Source organism: Myxocyprinus asiaticus, chromosome 35 (assembly GCF_019703515.2).
Source record: "Myxocyprinus asiaticus isolate MX2 ecotype Aquarium Trade chromosome 35, UBuf_Myxa_2, whole genome shotgun sequence".
In the NCBI taxonomy this organism is placed as follows: Eukaryota; Metazoa; Chordata; class Actinopteri; order Cypriniformes; family Catostomidae; genus Myxocyprinus; species Myxocyprinus asiaticus.
Genome location: NC_059378.1, coordinates 41,602,485 through 41,623,851, shown reverse-complemented (window position 1 = coordinate 41,623,851; position 21,367 = coordinate 41,602,485). Strand labels below are relative to the sequence as shown.

General features: G+C 36.9%; 2 protein-coding genes across 3 annotated transcripts; one reads left to right on the top strand and one right to left on the bottom strand.

The window, feature by feature from the left end:
• On the top strand, positions 1 to 16,022 carry orc2 (origin recognition complex, subunit 2). Of its 2 annotated transcripts, XM_051673343.1 has the most exons (16): positions 1 to 242; positions 580 to 732; positions 5,759 to 5,845; positions 5,957 to 6,049; positions 6,137 to 6,168; positions 6,257 to 6,314; positions 6,436 to 6,608; positions 8,928 to 9,026; positions 9,100 to 9,209; positions 9,294 to 9,426; positions 11,235 to 11,331; positions 13,454 to 13,600; positions 13,692 to 13,863; positions 14,096 to 14,157; positions 15,338 to 15,456; positions 15,529 to 16,022. In XM_051673343.1, the coding sequence occupies exons 1-16, from the start codon at positions 164 to 166 to the stop codon at positions 15,610 to 15,612; spliced, it is 1,698 nt and encodes a 565-aa protein (XP_051529303.1). In that variant the 5' UTR covers positions 1 to 163; the 3' UTR covers positions 15,613 to 16,022. The 2 variants fall into 2 exon arrangements, with proteins under 2 accessions (XP_051529303.1, XP_051529304.1); XM_051673344.1 differs by lacking the exon at positions 13,454 to 13,600.
• A 150-nt stretch (positions 16,023 to 16,172) lies between these two features.
• Positions 16,173 to 20,703, bottom strand: cfap410 (cilia and flagella associated protein 410). Its single transcript, XM_051673375.1, has 7 exons — positions 20,514 to 20,703; positions 20,338 to 20,356; positions 18,910 to 18,956; positions 18,600 to 18,829; positions 18,364 to 18,508; positions 18,181 to 18,277; positions 16,173 to 16,496 (listed from the first exon to the last, which is right to left on the bottom strand). Exons 1-7 carry the CDS (start codon positions 20,588 to 20,590, stop codon positions 16,356 to 16,358), a joined length of 756 nt encoding a protein of 251 aa, XP_051529335.1. The 5' UTR covers positions 20,591 to 20,703; the 3' UTR covers positions 16,173 to 16,355.
• Between the last annotated feature and the right edge of the window lie 664 nt (positions 20,704 to 21,367).

The window sequence follows — 21,367 nt, the reverse complement described above, 5'->3', positions numbered from 1 at the left end:
CACGTGGGTTAAAATATTTTCCTGCGGCGCCGAATCGACAAAATACACTTGAACTTTTCAACATGTGAAATTCAGTAAAGTATAGCCATAAAAAAAGATATTAAACTTCTCTTTGATATATATATTAATGTTTAAATTCAGACTTTAGTGTGTGAGCTTCAGTATGGCGCAAAAACAAACTTTAGAGGTTCGATTCGTGTCAGATGAAGACGTTTTGGATCATATTGTTGAGAAACAACAAGGTAAAACGAGTTTATCGTTCAGTTAAACTGAACAAAAGAGATGTTTATGTGTTTTACAAAACTTTTGTGACTTAAACGGCCTACTTATATCGAATTGACACCAAGATAACATACAGTAATTTTTGTGATATGGCCCTTTCCTGTGGTGGTACCATGGTAAATATATATATATACCATTGATACATTCATTATGTTACATCAAGATACTTCAAATATGGATGTGCATAAAATGACATGTGCAAAAACATGGTAGTGTTTGTTAGTGGCTGCTTTATGCATGAACACTTGATGCAATCTTATGTTTTGCATTATAATTCTCTCACACATGTTGCTGTAGACACAAAACCATCAGCCCATGGATCCACACAGATGCTGGTGACCCTGAAAACCCCCCAGAAATCAAAGACATCCATTGAGGAAGAAGATGAGGAGGAGGAAGAGCTGTTTAATGAGCAGATCTATGTGGAAGCTCTGGGCACCGGAACACAAGGTGAAGATCTGATCATTAAAAACACATATGGGTCATTCATTAATAATGCTGTCAGAGGTGATAAAAATCAGACATCTTTTAAAAATCTAGTTCAAAACACACGTGTCAGGTTTGGAGAAATGTGATCTTTGTGTCCAGCGTAGTATTCCTCAGACTTTCTCTTCTGAATAGTGTAACACATTTTTATTTATAACTGCTTAATTACTGAAAGTGTATTGGGTCATTAAAGACCCGAGATATGTTATAGCGTTGGAGGGGTTTTGTGCGCTTCCTTAAATCATATTTTTATGATTATTTCATATCTATACAAGTTTACTATCACAGGTTATCTGTTTCTATGTTTATTACAAGAAAATGAGTACTATACTCATATAGATGACTACTACATCACGTTGATTTTCTGTGTGAAAATGGCGAGTTATCGGTATTCCATATGCATGTAGATATACATACATGCTGTTTCTTACTCAGGGTGGTGCTGATGTTTCAGTAGTTGACTTGAGTTACATTTGACATTGGCCACGTTTACATGCAGCCAAATAATCCGTTTATAATCGGACTGATAGCTGATTACAGACTTCATGTAAACACAAAATGATCCGATTGAGCTGGATCCAAATTAAATTTCCATCTGATTGAAGGAGGCGGTGTAGACCTAAGATAATCAGATTAAAAGAAAAATATTAGCCATATAAATGTTTGAATCTGACTACTTTCTCAATCGTATTCAAAAGACCATGCGCTCATGCGCAGAGATGTGGTGCATATGTATGTTTATACATGATACTCTTCACGGGAACCTAATTTATACAGAGTAATGACAAAACGCATTATTAAGGGTATGGGGACTCGCACTGAATATTCTGCAGGGCACATGTGTTCTTTCATGACATCAAATAAAGCAAAAAACAACGTTGTGTCATTCTTAATCGGGACTTTAAGCAGCAGGCACGACTTCACTCACTTCCTGACGTCATAACTATAATTTCTAAAGCATTTCTTCTTTGCCATAGTGACAGTCGATCGTACGTGACAGATTAGGAAAGTAAATGTTAGATTATGTTTTACAAGAGATGATGCAAAGTGAACACAGTAAATAGCATAAACATTATGTTAAATTACACACGTAATTATAGACTTTGAAATAAAACAAAAAAAATAAACTCAAAAATATCGGTAGCCTATTAATAATAATATCTAGGTTTTTGACGTTGGCTATTTATATCGTACAAGAGTAAAACTCTTCTTCTGACAGTTATTTAACACTGCGAGCATCACTTCTCATGCTGTTTTAAATAGCCTACCTTTTTTTTCTTCTTGAATGATTAAATGCTCTGTTCCGCCGTCATTATTTCTTAGTGATTTGTGCGTAGTGTCCTGTCCGCAGATGTTGCTTAAAGTCCCTATCACATCTGTAAACTCCTTTCAGGTCAACTCTCACCCACCTGTCTTTACTTCGTACTCGCATCCAGAGATGCCTGCGTTTAGATTGGAGGAGGAATGGGCATGAGGCAAATACATGGTAAATTCAGACAGGGTGTATTAGACGCTGCTTCTAATTCTTCATTTGCCAAGTAGAGTGAGTAACATAAGAAGAAAGCTTTTCTGCCATATTTTTTTTTTTCATATTGCAACAAAGCAAAAATGCCAATTACAGACTTTGGTGCCATTTTCACTTTCTCAGCCTTTCTCCATTTCAGAACGCAACGACTGATGCTCTTCGCATGCACATGTAAACTAATATTTGTGTCAGATTGCAAAGTTTAGAGGGCATATAAACCGTACATTCAGAATCTGCAATTGGATTGATGAAAATTAGTGAATGTAAACATAGCCAGTGTTATTTGACAAAGAAGCACAGTGGAAGTAAACTATAGCAAGTGTAACACATGAACAGTTGGGATGCACCAATATGACATTTTCTGGCCGATACCGACTTTAACAAAAAACTATTGGCCGATACCATGTTTTGTCATCAGATCACTGTTTTGCTCAGGAATTAAGTTTTAAAAATGTATAAAGAGCTACAAAAGCTTTTTCTCTGTTCTAATAATAAATAATTTCCATTGAACATGGATTGGATCTGTTGAACGCATGGCCACAATTGTAAAGAGAGCCACAATGAAAAATAAATGAAAATCCTTGCATGATGATTAATGTGAAAAAAAAGGTTATTTTGTATCTAAAAAATTTTTGCTCTTCTGTTTTTGCAGTTTACAAACAACAGAACTCACAGTTTACATGTTTGTACTGTATATTATAGAGCATCACAAATTCATATCATGCATATGTTGGGTAATTCCACAGAAACCACATCACTTAAAATAAAAGTTACCAAAGGAACAAAACGCGCATTAAAGTTCTATTGTGTGATGGATGATGAATAATGCCATACACACCGCTAGAGGGCGCCGCGTGCTCACACAATGCTGAATGAAGCGCTGACTGAAGCGCTGATTGCAGTCTGTTTGTAAACACAGCCTTTCAAGCTTTCATAATCGCACAAGACCATATTGCGATTTCAGTCTTAACCATATATATCATACCAATGTCTCAGAAGTCAAAGTTTGCTGGTTTCAAAGTGTATTGGATGATTGTACCTCATCATGTTTAGGTAAGTGCTGTTTTCACAACTGTCACGTAATGACGTTTTTTCCTCATTAATGTGAAAACGAGAATGATTATAAATTGTGGGATTGTGTTGATAATTCATTTGAAATGAACCATCATTTTTCATTTTGCAGTTTTCATGCTTAAATCAGATTTGCTGATGGTTTTAATTTGGTCAATAATTGACCGATAAATATCGGCGGCTGATACATCGGTGCATCCCTAATGAACAGTATGATATGACTATTGTCATTTGGGTGTGCTACTGAAATTGTAGGTGCGTCTGTTTAGACTGAAAATGTGCCTGAGAAAATATTTGTGTAGCTCAATATGTGTTCGACAGCCAGTTGTGTCTCATGAAATTTCGGTATTGGAAGTAATTAATCCTGTTTTAGATTTGTTGCATCATGTATTTGATATATGAAAAATGAAACATCAAAATATATCAGAATATGTATTATATACAGTTGTGCTCAAAAGTTTGCATACCCTGGCAGAAATTGTGAAATTTTGGCATTGATTTTGAAAATATGACTGATCATGCAAAAAAAGTATTTTATTTAAGGATAGTGATCATATGAAGCCATTTATTATCACATAGTTGTTTGGCTCCTTTTTAAATCATAATGATAACAGAAATCACCCAAATGGCCCTGATCAAAAGTTTACACACCCTTGAATGTTTGGCCTTGTTACAGACACACAAGGTGACACACACAGGTTTAAATGGCAATTAAAGGTTAATTTCCCACACCTGTGGCTTTTTAAATTGCAATTAGTGTCTGTGTGTAAATAGTCAATGAGTTTGTTAGCTCTCACGTGGATGCACTGAGCAGGCTAGATCCATGAGGAGCAGAAAAGAACTGTCAAAAGACCTGCGTAACAAGGTAATGGATCTTTATAAAGATGGAAAAGGATATAAAAAGATATCCAAAGCCTTGAAAATGCCAGTCAGTACTGTTCAATCACTTATTAAGAAGTGGAAAATTCAGGGATCTCTTGATACCAAGCCAAGGTCAGGTAGACCAAGAAAGATTTCAGCCACAACTGCCAGAAGAATTGTTCAGGATACAAAGAAAAACCCACAGGTAACTGCAGGAGAAATACAGGCTGCTCTGGAAAAAGACGGTGTGGTTGTTTCAAGGAGCACAATATGACGATACTTGAACAAAAATGAGCTGCATGGTCGAGTTGCCAGAAAGAAGCCTTTACTGCGCCAATGCCACAAAAAAGCCCGGTTACAATATGCCCGACAACACCTTGACACGCCCCACAGCTTCTGGCACACTGTTATTTGGAGTGACGAGACCAAAATAGAGCTTTATGTTCACAACCATAAGCGCTATGTTTGGAGAGGGGTCAACAAGGCCTATAGTGAAAAGAATACCATCCCCACTGTGAAGCATGGTGGTGGCTCACTGATGTTTTGGGGGTGTGTGAGCTCTAAAGGCATGGGGAATCTTGTGACAATTGATGGCAAGATGAATGCAGCATGTTATCAGAAAATACTGGCAGACAGTTTGCATTATTCTGCCTGAAAGCTGAGCATGGGACGCTCTTGGACTTTCCAGCACGACAATGACCCTAAGCACAAGGTCAAGTTGACCCTCCAGTGGTTACAGCAGAAAAAGGTGAAGGTTCTGGAGTGGCCATCACAATCTCCTGACCTTAATATCATCGAGCCATTCTGGGGAGATCTCAAACGTGCGGTTCATGCAAGACGACCAAAGACTTTGCATGACCTGGAGGCATTTTGCCAAGACGAATGGGCAGCTATACCACCTGCAAGAATTTGGGGCCTCATAGACAACTATTACAAAAGACTGCATGCTGTCATTGATGCTAAAGGGGGCAATACACAGTATTAAGAATTAAGGGTATGCAGACTTTTGAGCACAACTGTATATATATATATATATATATATATATATTTTAATTGTACACTATTTGGGCATTTTGTAGATCCATTTGTGAAAGATATAAGTGCTGGGTCTCTAAAGATTTGAGTATGTAATAATGTTTGGCGAAACACCCATGCATTTAAGGGTAAATTACTTAAAAATGTCCAGGGGTGTAACCATCAAGTAAAAGGTTTATCAATAATTATTATTAATAAGGTGGAAAATTAATTTAATTAAGTGTTACAAATACTATCATGAATGATGTGTATTTACAGTTACAAATATACTTTAGAATTTAAATCATTTTTAATAATATTTTTTATTTCAATAATACATATATATTTTGAATAATAACAAAAGAATAATTTTCTGTATGCAAAATATACTTTCATTTTTCTTTTAACATTGGGTTTAAATATGACATGGGCATGTTTTTGACTAATCATTATCCTTTCAATTTAATCTTTATCTGTACTGATTAAACAGTGATGTTAGTTGTGTTTGTAATGTTTCAGATGAGGTTGAGAATGGATCAGTCGCCGCTGGATCTTCTGTTTTCTCTTTCCAGTCCATCAAACGAGCCAATAAGATGGCACAGATGGGTGATTGCACTGACTCTTTACTTTTAGCTTTGATTATTACTTTTATACTTGAATGATCTGTTTTATCTGTATTTAAAGACATATTTGTCTATGTGTGATTTGTCTGTGTAGCGTCTGAGTTGGCTCGCACACCCGGGAAAAGTGTGACTTTCTGCACATCAGACACAAACGAGGAGTCCACAAGCCCGACCCGCACAGCGAAAAGTCTGTGTTTATCCTGTTTTTGTGTTTCTGTCATTTTCTCTTTCTCAGTTTAATGTCTGACCTCTGTTTTTCTTTCATCCGCTACAGAATCAGCCAATCAGAATAAAACCCCTCAGAAGGTGAAGTGACATCATGTGTCACTACAACATTGTAAAGTGTTTATTACATGCTGTTGTGTTTTATTCACTGTAAACTGTGTGTTTCCAGGGCAAGAAGGTGCAGTTTATCTCGACAACACCTCACAGACTGCGCAAGCGACTGTCAGGTTATTAGTTACTACATTATAATTGGTTTAACAATAACATGCACTGATGAATCGTTCACAATAACACCAGAAAGGTGTATTAAGAAAATCTCTTCATGTTGTCTTTATTCTCCTGGTGTAGCTCCGAGTCTGCGGTCTGACAGCGAGAGTGATTTCTCCCCCTCAAACTCTGAGGATGATGATGATGGTGAAGAACTCGATGGAAAGAAAGACACGCAGTCAAAAACACCCAGTAAAAACACTGCGGCTGCGCTCTATAAAACACCCAGTAAGAAAGGCAAGAAAGTGCCAGAGGTGAGAACGTCATCAGAGCTGAACTGACCCTAACGTTGACCTCTTCACATATGAAATGATTAAAAACACTACAGCTGGGAATCGAGACATATTATTCTAATCGATTATGATTCACAAGCTCTCAATATGATTTTGATTAATTAACTGGGTATTAATTAAATTAATATATTTTGATCATTAATTTCAGTTATAATGCTAATTTTGCTTACATATGAAAGCAATTTTACGATTCTCAATACCAATTTTGATGCAGTAAATCTATACTTTACTGGAGAAGCATCAGTAAACTCAAAATCTTGAGCAGCACAAACACGGTCCTGTAGTCCACCATTGTAGTTTTGAATGTCTCGCGCATTGTTTTGAAGTACTCGCGCGCATGCCTATAGACTGAACATGTAAAATCTTTTTGTATGTTTACACGGAGACGATAACGGCATCGTTTTCAAAAACTTGCACTTTGAAACCCGTTTTCAAAAGTTTGCGTTTTCAGGCCCCAAAATGCCGTTGTCACGTAAACGAACAGCCAAAATGCATAAAAAGTTTTCCATTTTTATTTGAAAACGTTGTTGTGTAAACGGCCCCTCAGTCGATTACATTTTTTAATCGCGATTAATTAAGTTCAAGTTTATTATCCCTTTCAGGAAATTTGGTGTGCAGTAGAGTTTATGAGAATACACCATAAATATAAAAATCACACAATGATCACAATCATAAAACACACCACATATTATAACAGAAAATGTAATAAAACTCTCTTTGTTCTGCAAGATCAACATCCTAATTGCTATTGGAATGAAAGATTTTCCCGCTGTGAAAACTCCTGTGAATAAATGCCTTTATTTCCATCTTAGGAAAGAAAACAAAACAATATATAACTATAAAATGCTTTATTTTGTAATTTAAAAAAAATAATTTTTTTTATTTCTTTTGGATTTTCTCCCCTTTTTCTCCCAATTTGGAATGCCCAATTCCCAATGTGCTTTAGGTCCTTGTGGTGGCGTAGTGATTTGCCTCAATCCGGGTGGCGGAGGACGAATCCCAATTGCATCCGCGTCTGAGACATCAACCGGCGCATCTTATCACGTGGCTTGTTGAGCGCGTTGCCACAGAGACATAGTGCATGTGGAGGCTTCACGCCATCCACCACGGCATCCGCACACAACTCACCACACGCCCCACCGAGAACGAACCACATTATAGCGATCACGAGGAGGTTACCCCATGTGACTCTACCCTCACTAGCAACCGGGCCAATTTGGTTGCTTAGGAGACCTGGCTGGAGTCACTCAGCACGTCCTGGATTTCGAACAAGCAAACTAGCGAACTCCAGGGGTGGTAGCCAACGTCTTTACCACTGAGCTACCCAGGCCCCCTTATAAAATGCTTTATTAACATTTTCCAAACAAAGCCTTCCACAAGAAATGCACTAAAATAGCAACAATTCAAGATATTAAACGTTTCCCAAAGTCTAAGTGGGAGTTTGACTAATTGAAGGAACTAGATTCCCCAAAGGTTACATATTTATTGCAATGCACATTAAATCTCTTAAACTCTCCACAATATTAATCTGCCAGTAGACTGTGGCTATCTGCTTTCCTACAGCAATCGTGAAGCTGCATTCAAGATTTGCGTCAACGCCAGCGTCGAGTGCGCTTCGAACTCCACATGAAAAGCGCTTGAAGACAAAAACGTCTCATTCTGTTTTTTCTACTTTCTACTTTCCAACCCAGCATTCAGGTACACTGTCCTTAAACCATAGTCACATTCAAAATTACATTAAACGATTAAAAGAGAAAACATAAACCATCGTGTGGTTCAAAAATCTGAGTCTATTCAAAATATACATTAAACCTGGAAATAAAGTTTTAGGATTTTACAGGTGCTTGCCCCCCCAACAACACCCCAGTGGTCACACATGCTTATAGACACACAAAAAATATATATAAATAACCAACCACATTAACCACTACACCTGTCTCTCCACTGCCCCTCCCTGAGGACGCCAGATATTTGCCCCACTCCTGAAATGTGGGCGCTCCAGCCGACTTCCATTCCCTTAAAACTATTTGTCTGGCGATCATGACACTGGTTAGGACCCAACTCTCAACTGTTTCCCCCCTTTTTGTCCTGTTAATGAGATCAACCAGTGACTGTCTTGCTGTCAACGTAATGAACACCTCTGGAATAGGGAAAAGATCGATCTTGTGATTGTAAGAATCGATATTATGATTATTGATGAAAAAATAAACACCTCAAGTTGCTGTTCCTAAGTAAGTTATTTATAAATTATTGATGTGTGTTTTGTATGTACTTCTGCAGTCTGATCTGGTGGAGGAATATTTTGAAGCCCACAGCAGCTCTAAAGTTCTCACATCTGATCGGACCCTCCAGAAACTACAGACGCCCAAACTGGACCGGGTGAGTGATATAAACCTCTCATGTAGCTGGTGATTATGAAATCTGTATTAAATTGTTCATTGTGTTTTAAAAGGAAACGCTTCTCAGCCTGTTGAGCAAAAATCCCTCGAGTTTTGCTGAAGAAATTCATCAACTTAATGCAAAACATGAGAAGAACTTCAACAAATGGATGCTGCAGCTACAGTTGAGTTGATTTGCATTTATTTCTGTGTGTGTCAGAATTATGAAGTTGCACATTGTAATTTTCTTTATTCATTAATATTTCAGCATGGGCTTCAACATCTTGATTTACGGTTTGGGCTCCAAAAAACTTTTACTGGAGAAGTTCCGCACATCAATGCTCTCCGACTACGATCACCTGGTGGTCAACGGCTTTTTTCCGAGTATCACCCTCAAATCGGTCAGTTTGCACATGCTTTTCTCTTTTAGTTATGCGAAACTTGTACACTGACGATTTTAAACAAATCACCTCACTGTAACTAGAATAATGTATTAATGTGTAACTTATTAATAAGTATTAATAATTTTCCTGTAGAAATTAATTCTAAACACTTATCTCAGAGTACAGCTGATGATATTTCTGGTGATATTTAAGTCAGAAGTTTACATACACTTAGGTTGAAGTCATTAAAACTCATTTTTTAACCACTCCACAGATTTCATATTAGCAAACTATAGTTTTGGCAAGTCGTTTAGGACATCTACTTTGTGCATGACATGAGTAATTTTTCCAACAATTGTTTACAGACAGATTGTTTCACTTTTAATTGACTATATCACAATTCCAGTGGGTCAGAAGTTTACATACAATAAGTTAACTGTGCCTTTACGCAGCTTGGAAAATTCCAGACAATGATGTCAAGCCTTTAGACAATTAGCTTCTGATAGGAGGTGTACTGAATTGGAGGTGTACCTGTGGATGTATTTTAAGGCCTACCTTCAAACTCAGTGCCTCTTTGCTTGACATCATGGGGAAAACAAATTGTGGATCTCCACAAGTCTGGTTCATCCTTGGGGGTAATTTCCAAACACCTGAAGATACGACGTTCATCTGTACAAACAATAGTACGCAAGTATAAACACCATGGGACCACACAGCCATCATACCGCTCAGGAAGGAGACACATTCTGTCTCCTAGAGATGAACGTAGTTTGGTGCAAAAAGTGCAAATCAATCCCAGAACAACAGCAAAGGACCTTGTGAAGATGCTGGAGGAAACAGGTAAACAAGTATCTATATCCACAGTAAAACGAGTCCTATATCGACATAACCTGAAAGGCTGCTCAGCAAGGAAGAAGCCACTGCTCCAAAACCACCATAAAAAAGCCAGACTACAGTTTGCAAGTGCACATGGGGACAAAGATCTTACTTCTTGGAGAAATGTCCTCTGGTCTGATGAAACAAAAATTGAACTTTTTGGCCATAATGACCATCGTTATGTTTGGAGGAAAAAGGGTGAGACTTGCAAGCCGAAGAACACCATCCCAACCGTGAAGCATGGGGGTGGCAGCATGATGTTGTGGGGGTGCTCTGCTGCAGGAGGGACTGGTGCACTTCACAAAATAGATCATGAGGAAGGAAAATTATGTGGATATATTGAAGCAACGTCTCAAGACATCAGCCAGGATGTTAAAGCTCGGTTGCAAATGGGTCTTCCAAATGGACAATGACCCCAAGCATACCTCCAAAGTTGTGGCAAAATGGCTTAAGGACAAAGTCAAGGTGTTGGAGTGGCCATCACAATGCCCTGACCTCAATCCGATAGAAAATTTGTGGGCAGAACTGAAAAAGCATGTGCGAGCAAGGAGGTCTACAAACCTGACTCAGTTACACCAGTTCTGTCTGGAGGAATGGGACAACATTCCAGCAATTTATTGTGAGAAGCTTGTGGAAGGATACCCAAAACATTTGACCCAAGTTAAACAATTTAAAGGCAATGCTACCAAATACTAACAAAGTGTATGTAAACTTCTGACCCACTGGGAATGTGATGAAAGAAATAAAAGCTGAAATAAATCATTCTCTCTACTATTATTCTGACATTTCACATTCTTTAAATAAAGTAGTGATCCTAACTGACCTAAGACAGGGAATGTTTTCTACGATTAAATGTCAGGAATTGTGAAAAACTGAGTTTAAATGTATTTGGCTACGGTGTATATAAACTTCTGACTTCAACTGTATCTGTAATATGTGTTGTTTGACAGATTTTAAACTCCATCACTGGAGACGTCTTAGAACATGAGGGAACGTTCCGTAATCTTACAGACCAGATCAACTTCATTGTGAAAACTCTAAAAGAAGGTACTGTTCATGTTTTTTTATTTTTATGTTGTCATCAGCAGGTTTAAGCTAAATTTGGACTCACTTTCAATTTATTAGTGTGAATTTGACCACAGGATGTTGAATTTGAATGGCTGTAAGAGGAATTTACTGAATTGCAAGTAACCCTTTAAGCTCTGAAGGTGTTTTTAAAGATTTCAGTGGCATACCCAAAATTAAAGGTTATAAAACAAAAAACAAAAAAAGGAGGGTCAAGTGTTTGGTGTCATTGCCTTTTTTAAAGATAGAGATTATGAGACATTCTGAGACTCTCGGCCTAAGAAACTGCTGAAAAAAATATATAAAAAATAAATAAATAAAAAATCTTACCTTATTTTTCTGATTTGACATTATATATCTCTGGGTTTAAGTAAGATGTCTCCAAAAAACTGCTTTTGTTTTGTTTCCAGTCATGTCAATTGTAACTGAGAAAGCAATCAAAAGTTATAACATTACAAAAATAATTTATCATAGTGTCCAAAAGCCTCTCCAAATAAATAAAACATAATAATTGCACATAAGAACTAATTACACATGCAAACACAACAATGACTAAAGGTTTGCATAGCATGCAGACATGATTTTAGTAATGAGATTTCACAGAATGAGTTTCATTCTGTGTCATTTGAGTCATCATTGAGTCTGTGTCATGTACTTGACGCCATCTCCTGGTGGCCATATGTAACAGTCACGAATCACATGTCTTTCTGCCCATATATGGATGACTTTTTGCACTGATCTGACCCCAATCCGATTTGTTTAGCATTCCATGATGCTACATTATTTTCGATGACATCATCTGATCCAGGAAAGCTAATGTGTTTTCAGCTAGATAGCCATATGCTGTGTGCACATTGTGCTTCATGTGGATTATTTAATGATCTCTGCATCTGATTCCTTTGTGTGTGAACTCGTTTGAAAGATAATCACCTCCTCTAAGTAATGTGTATTTTATGTTCTGTTCACATAAAACATAATTGTCAAAGACATATAATTAGCTATTACTCAATATATTTTTGTCTGTGAGTAAAACAAATTTTGGTTGTATTTTACTCTTTCAGAGCTTTCCAACAACATATGACACATGACTATTTGATGAGTTTGATGTTTTTACTGATTGTAATAATATGTGCAGTGCAAATTTTTTGATAATCTATTAAAACAGAACACTTCTGATTTGTCTGCAAATTTCAAAGCACTTGTTCAGTTTTGATCATAATGTCTACATGCATTGGAAAGTAGAGCTTCTAAACTTTAAAATGATATCTATTTTGTGTTGGTCAAGACTGTAGTTATTAATATTTTGAAGAAAAAAAAAACATTTCTTGTGGGCCAATCCGAGCTTAAAGGTTTAAAAGTAGAAATTAAATTAGCTCTTTAGTCCTTTTGTGATAAAAAAAAATATATATATATATATATATATATATATATATATATATATATATATATATATATATATATATAACACCATTAATTTTGACTAATTATGCCTATTTATTCCCTGAAATGTCAAATTCATGTACCTGTATACATTTAGCATTTACATATTTTAAACATTTCTGAAGTATACTTTGGGCTTAACACAGCCATCAAAACAGATTTTAAAGTTACCAAACAGCACCACAAAATGTGTACCACATTGTTTTCAGATATCTTATTAATGTAAATGTGTATAAAATGAACGTGACGTTAACATTTTGATCTATTGATTTTGTTAATATAATGATATAATTGAGTTGTAACTGCTAATAGTACCTCATACTGTATGTTGTATGAGTGTTGGGTAAATTACTTAAAGTAATTCACTACAAATTACTAACTACTCTTAAACTAGAATCAGATTACTTTATTGATTACTTTCAAGTTACTTTTTAAAACACTTTTCCACTCAACAAATTCTAAATAATGTCTATTTTCTCCTTGTTCATTGTTGCACACCCTTCAGATGTCACAGAAACGCAAACAGATGAAATTTGAATGACAGTTTTGTATCCTGTTGGCTACTTCTGAACTGAAATTGAAAAGACATTCTTAATTCAGTCATTATGAGGTTAATCATCTCACCGATGGTCTCCAGTGACTGTAAGTCGTGTTTTTCTCACAGATCCGAGTAATCACGTGTTTCTGATCATCAATAACATCGACGGGCCGATGCTGCGTGGAGACAAGAACCAGCAGGCACTGGGGCAGCTCGCATCCATTCCCAACATGCACCTGCTCGCCTCCATCGACCACATAAACGCCCCACTGAGTCAGTGTGTGCTTGGGGAAGTTCCACATGTATTTGTGTGTGCTGTGATGTTTTCAGCACCATGATTTACTGCTTCATGTGTGTGTTTCAGTTTGGGATCAAGCCAAGACGAGTATGTTCAGCTGGCTCTGGTACGAAACCACCACGTACCTGCCGTACACTGAAGAGACGTCATACGAGAATTCACTCCTCGTGCAGCAGACGGGAGCGCTGGCGCTCAGCTCGCTCACACACGTCATGCGCAGTCTGACGCCCAACGCCAGGTAACACACACACCTCCCCAGAACATTCCTCCACATGCTCAGGTGTTTAAACTACATTATTCCACATATAAAAACATAAAACAAATGTATTTTGATTTGGGTGACAGTAGAGGAGAAATTGAATACAGGACAGATTAGTTCTACATTACAGCAATTATTGGTTCAAATGATACAGTCGTTGAATTCAGAGTTTGGAAGGTGTCACATGTTGTTTCATGTCTGTCTCATACAGAGGGATCTTCAGATTACTGGCGGAGTTTCAGCTGGAGAATAAAGACAACCCTGCGTACACGGGTAAGTTAACAATGATTAACCAGTTGTTCACCAAAAAACTACTAAAACAAAACTCTGCAGGATTTCATACTGTAACTTATGTGCTGTAAGAAGGTTTTTCCTGAATGTGTCTGAAATCTGATGATGTTTCCACTGAAGATGTTATTTTGAACAAAATCTATTATGAACACTATTATGAAAAATATTTTTTAACTAAAATAAAAATTCACGGGAGTTTACAAAAGAACAAAAACTAAGCTGAAACGGAACGTGCAATAAAACATGAACACACATTCAATACAGTTATAGAGAAAATTATATCTATTATAAAACTAGCATTGAAAAATATTTTTTAAATCAAATTAAGATAGAGTTTACAAAAGAACAAAAACCAGGGGGTCTGGGTAGCTCAGCGAGTACTGACGCTGACTATCACCCCTGGAGTCGCGAGTTTGAATCCAGGGCGTGCTGAGTGACTCCAGCCAGATCTCCTAAGCAACCAAATTGGGCCAGTTGCTAGGGAGGGTAGAGTCACATGGGGTAACCTCCTCGTGGTTGTGATTAGTGGTTCTCGCTCTCAATGGGGCGTGTGGTAAGTTGTGTGTTGATCGTGGAGAGTAACATGAGCCTCCACATGCTGTGAGTCTCCGCGGTGTCATGCACAACGAGTCACGTGATAAGATGCGCGGATTGACGGTCTCAGAAGCGGAGGCAACTGAGACTTGTCCTCCGCCACCCGGATTGAGATGAGTAACCACGCCACCACGAGGACTTACTAAGTAGTGGGAATTGGACATTCCAAATTGGGAGAAAAAGGGGGATAAAATAAAAAGAAAAACTAAACTGAAATTATAAATGTGCACAATAATACTAACAAAAACTCAAAAAATTACAAAGAAAATGACTTTGTTTATAGTTATATATATTTTATTATATTATATATAAAGATAAATATTTAATATTTAAATTATATATATTTACATAAATGAATAAATATTTATTTTTATGAACAATTAAAGCTAAACTGAAATTAAAGTCAAAATACTAAAGCAAATATAAATTAAACTTTGTGACATTTATGAAACTTTAGTAACAGTTTCCAGTGAACAGCTCTTTTATAATAAAGTCTGACCTCCTGTTCATATGAATATATATGAAGTTTATTTTATTATTAAGTGAATATTTTTTGTTGTTTGTTCAGGTTTGTCGTTCCAGGATTTCTACCAGCGTTGTCGTGAAGCGTTCCTGGTCAACAGTGACATCACACTACGAACACAGCTGACCGAGTTCAGAGATCATAAATTGATTCGCACCAAGAAGGTCAGAAGCGTTTCATCATTTCATACTTAAACACAAACTCAAGTCAGTATTTAACCTGTGTGTGTGTCACAGGGTGCTGATGGGGTGGAATATCTGCTCATTCCTGTCGATAACGGAACTCTGACGGACTTTCTGGAGCGAAACGATGTGGAGTGACATCACCAGAGCAAACGTTTCAAAACCCAAAGCTCTGCAGTCACATCCAATCATATGGTTTCTTTTTCTGAATAACACTGATATTTCTGATAAACATCAAGAAATAACTTGTAGATAGAAAAGAGTGTCACAAATTATTAGATTTTCAGTATCTGTGCAGTTACAGTGTAAACGGCATTTAAACATTCCTGTTTTCACAACTTAATCATGTACATTATACTGTAAAAAGAATAAACATTTTGTACAATCATGATTGAAATAATAAATATTCTTGTGCATCTCAGTTTATTTACATAGAAAAATACATCAACAAATTATTGAAAACATGAGCAACTAAATTTCCTCCGAAACAAAAACTGTTTGTTTAAACAGAAGGCGGCAACTCGGTAACAATCATGAGCTGGACAAACTGATGCAAGCATTAAAGACCCAAACAAACTATACATTAAACGTGCAAACCGTAATTCATAATTCATAGCTGGAAACAAACCTCTCCAATGTGTTTAATGGGTGAAACTCAATATTTGGTCTTTCCCTGTTTTTCTTTTAAATCTCATTGGAAACACTCAAACCAGTGTGGAATTTGTTCTGAACTGAGAATAAATGTATTTTTTATATATATATATATATATATATAGTATTGAAATATTTAGAAATGTATCGCATTTAATTTAAAAAATAATTCAGTTTGAAACAGTTTCCTGTTGCTTGTGTGCAGCTGGTATAAATATGATGATTAGTGTTTAAGAGCAGATCGGAGATGTCTCGCGCTCTCTCTGTCGACTGCGTGATCGGAGTTTACCCTCGGCGACCGACTGAACAATTTTCAGCTCCTCGACGTCCAGATCCTTCATTAGAAGCAGAATGGCCTCCAGTATGTGACACTAACAAGACAGAGAAAACCATTCACAAACTCTCAACTGACAACTTACATACACGGGCAAGAAAAAGTATGTGAACCCTTTGGAATTAGCTGGTTTTCTGCATGAATTGGTCATAAAATGTGATCTCATCTTCATCAAAGTCACAAGTATAGACAAACACAATGTGCTTAAGATAACAACACACACACATGTATAATCTTTCATGTCTTTATTGAACATCACATTAAACATTCACAGTGCTGTGGAAAAAGTAAGTGAACCTTTGGATTTAATAACTAGTTGATCCTCCTTTGGCAGCAATAATCTCAACCAAGTGTTTCCTGTAGCTGCGGATTAGACCTGCACAACGTTCAGAAGGAATTTTAGACCATTCTTCCTTACAGAACTGCTTCAGCTCAGACATATTCTTAGGATGTCTGGTGTGAATGGCTCTCTTAAGGTCATTTCACAGCATCTCTATTGGGTTAAGGTCTGGACTCTGACTGGGACACTCCAAAAGGTGGATTTTCTTTTTCTGTAGTAGATTTACTTCGATTTTTAAGGTCATTGTCCTGCTGTATCACTCAACTTCTGCTGAGCTTCAGCTGGTGCACAACCACCCTGATATTATCCTGTAGGATATCTTGATAAACTTGGGAATTCATTTTCCCCCTTGATGATGGCAAGTGGTCCAGGCCCCGAAGCAGCAAAGCAGCCCCAAATCATGATGCTCCCCCCACCGTACTTCACCGTTGGGATGATGTTTTCATGTTGGTATGCGGTGCCCTTTTTATGCCATATGTAGTGCTGCGTGTTCTTCCCAAACAATTCAACCGTAGTTTCATCAGTCCACAAAACATTTTCCCAGTAGTGTTGTGGAGTGTCAAGGTGGTCTTTGTCAAGCTTCAGATGCACAGAAATGTTTTTGTTGGAAAGCAGCGGCTTCCTTCATGATGTCCTTTCATGGACACCATACCTGTTTAATGTTTTCCGTATAGTAGACTCATGATCAGAGATGTTAACCAGTTCCAATGATTCCTTCAAGTCTTTATCTGTCACTCTAGGGTTCTTTTTTACCTCATTGAGCATTCTGCGGTGTGTCCTTTGAGTCATCTTGACTGGACGGCCACTTCTAGTGAGAGTACCCACAGTACTAAATCATCTCCATTTATAGACAATTTGTCAAACTGTGGACAGATGAATATCTAATCTCTTCGAGATAACTTTGTAACCCTTTCCAGATTTATGCAAAGCAACGATTCTTGATCGTAGGTCTTCTGAGATCTCTTTTTTATGAGGCATGGTCCACATCAGCAGATGCTTCTTGTGAATAGCAAACTCAAAATGTTTGAGTGCTTTTTATAAGTCAACGTAGCTCTAACCCACACCTACAATCTCGCTTCATTAATTGGATGCCAGGCTTGCCAACTCCTGACTCTAATTAGCTTTTGTTCACATATTTTTTCCCAACCTACACTGTGAATGTTCGAATGATGTATTCAATATGTACAATAAAAATATAATAATTTGTGTGTTATTAGTTAAAACAGATTGTGTTTGTTCACTATTGTAACTTAGATGAATATTACAATAGGTTTTATCACACCAGATTTTAAAACAAATTTATTCATAAATGCAGGTCATTCCAAAGGGATCACATAATTTTCTTGCCACAGACAGAGACAGTGTTTGTGTTTCTTTGTACCTTTCTCTTAGTCATGTCTCCGTTCTCTCGTGGTGATGTCAGTGATGGGAATTTGTCTCTGGGCAACAGCTTCATTCCCAGTTGAGCACGAATTTTACTGAATATCAAAGTGCACTACATTAGAGCAGGTTCAGGTTACATGTTTGAAATAATTACATGAGACCAGAATGAAGAAAATCTTACTTGGTTTCCTCCATACTGTAATTAAGGTCGTTCTCCAAGTCCGCTTCTGTAAGGCCATTAGTGGAGCTGCTGGGGGCGGAGCCTGGAGGGGTGACAAGCTCCTCCCCCTCCTTCAATGCTAGTGTAATCTCCTCCTCTGTGACCACTGACAGAAGAACAAATACACAGGCTGTGTTCCTAATAGCATACTAAAATTGAGTATATAGTATATAGTATACAGTCCTAACTCATCTCACCCTGGTTGTCGAGTTTGTGCAGTCCAGGCAGGTTTCTGATGACGGTCAGACGGTATTTGTCCGGGTCAAAATCACAGCACGGATTCTCTGCCAGCCACAGAACTTTCAGACGGGTCAAATTCTTCAGATGTTTCAATTCTGACAAGCTCTGAATGTTATTACGTCTCAAATACAGCTCACTAAGATGCTGACACGACGATATGTGCTCCAGAGATGAGATCTGATTAGCACTAAGAGAGACAGAGTGTTGTTACAAATACTTGATCACAATGAAAGTGATTGTATCAATTAATAATAAAAACACACAAACCTCAGTGTGAGGACCTCGACATTAGGAATCTCCAAAAATATTGAGATCTGTGAAAAATTATCACAAAGATAAGAAGATCAAGACTCAAAATTGCCATCAGATGGTAATACCATGGTACTTTGATATGATATGTACTGAATCACTGTCATATTCAAATACCATATTTAACCCTCCTATGGTATTCGGTCATTTTTGACCGAAATAAATTTTTTACATTTTCTAAAAATGGTTTCCTTTTTCTGAGCACTACAAGACTTGCCGACTTTTCCTCCATTTGTCATCTGAACATACAAACAAAAAAATTGGGGTTTATTCGATAAGTCTAAGTGGTCATAAAAAAAGCGACACCTTTGTTATTCACGGTCAAAATTGACTGACCATTGAAAATGAAAGGGAAAGACTAAAAAACAGCAATTCTTCTTTTTTAATCTATCAAATATAATCAATAAATCAGCCACAATGCAGAAAAAACTGACAGAAATTACAGGGTGAGACTCTAAAACACCCTCAATGCAAAACATACACACCCACTCACACACAAACACACACACACAAATGAACTGGTGAGACTATAACACAGAGCTTTTTCATATTTGTCAAATAAAACCAATAAATCAGCCACAATGCTAAACACACACTCTCAGAAATGAAGGGGTGAGTAGACGACACACAATGCAGAACACACACACAGAACCAGGGCATCAATAAGTGGAGCTCTATGGCCTCTTTTGATCATTGTTAGCAATAACAAGTCATCTATTGTTTTCCAGCTGATAACAGCAATCTGACACACACATTTGCTAAATTAATTTTTACTATAGAAAGTTTGAAACTGCAAAATGTTTACTCTGATTCTTCTGTTTTACACTCTAAATGAATTTGCAGTTAATTTCTGTTTCTTTATGTTTACTTTCTTGACATTATTATGCATTTACTTTGAGTTATTACATTTTTATGTTTGAAATAAATTATTGGTAGAAAAATGGTTATTCTGTGTCTTCTCTTTGTAACACCATGGTCAGGTTTGATTGCAAGTATCATTATCATCATCATCTTTATCATCATCATAAAAAAAAAATGGTTTACACATCTGACATTTTTGGTAAAAAATGACCGAATATCAAAGGGAGGTGCCATTTTTCAATACAATAGGAGGGTTAGTTTGACGCATTCCAAAATACTTGCTAACCTAAACAGCATTTTTTTTTTTTTTTTTGGCATAATAGACACCTTTTCCATATTGATTGATGCTGCCTAGGTAGTGAACTTACTAGGTTTTGAAACACAAACAAGCTCCGTGTACAGTTCCATGTAAATACCATGGTGATACCATCAATGTACCATAGTACCACCACAGTCATTTTTGGTAATACCATATTTTAAGTATCATTAGAAAATAAAAGTAATTTTTTCATGTTTACAACTCACATCTGTCAGATTACATCCCCTGAAACACATTAGGAAATGATTAGTGAATACAAGTATACAGCAGATATGTTCAATTAAATCCAAACTGATCATGCTTAAACAGATACGATATTAATAAAATTAACAATATAAATAACGCTGAAGTTTTTCATCAAGCTAACACGCAGAAAACCCACCAGCAGTTTAATTTTCTCACGCTTTCCAGGTCCGAAGCTTTAGCCCGAGCTAGAACTAGTTTACGGGTTAATTTCATGATGTCAAATTCAAGATTTTGTTTGTAAATTCGTCACTATGTCGTTCAATCGCTCCAGTAAACATCACGTTGCTGTTGAACGTCAGTCAGTGCGCATGCGCGTCACTCAGCGTCTATGACATCAGCGCGTTACCATCCGTTCAGTTCACAACATGACCAGCAGTGACGTGTTTCCGCTTTTAGCAATGTAAATGGAGCAAACTTTTTTATATTTACAATTTAAAAAAAATATTCACTGTAAATGTTTAAAATTTTACTTTGTATTATATTACCATGGAATAAGTAAAAAAAAAATAAATAAAAACAGTTAACACAGCTGCTGAGGGAGTGACAGAACATTTGGTCTGTTTCTCTCTTTTACTGCAGTTATCCAGCGCTGTATATTTTTATCTTCTTTTGCAAAGCTATGAAAGCCTCATCGTTGATTTTTTTTATTTTGCTGTTCGAGCAAACGGATAAACAAAAAATAAATTTGCTGTGGTCCTCCATTCACCGCCATTCAAGTTTACCCAACTATGACGACTTCCGCTGTGTGAAAAGGGTCAACACACATTCCTGAATGTGTAACTTGGCGTTGGGGGCTTATCTCCATTTCATTATAGACTACATTTAAAATGCAAGAAAATAAAAATTAAGACATGGAAATGAAGTTGAAGAACGTGAATTGCTTCACACTGTGCATCCAATGGCCTTTTTACTAACCATAGTAATTAAGACAGTAATATTATTTGTGTTATGTGCTTAACGGATAACTTAACTGATTTCAACCCCATGAAC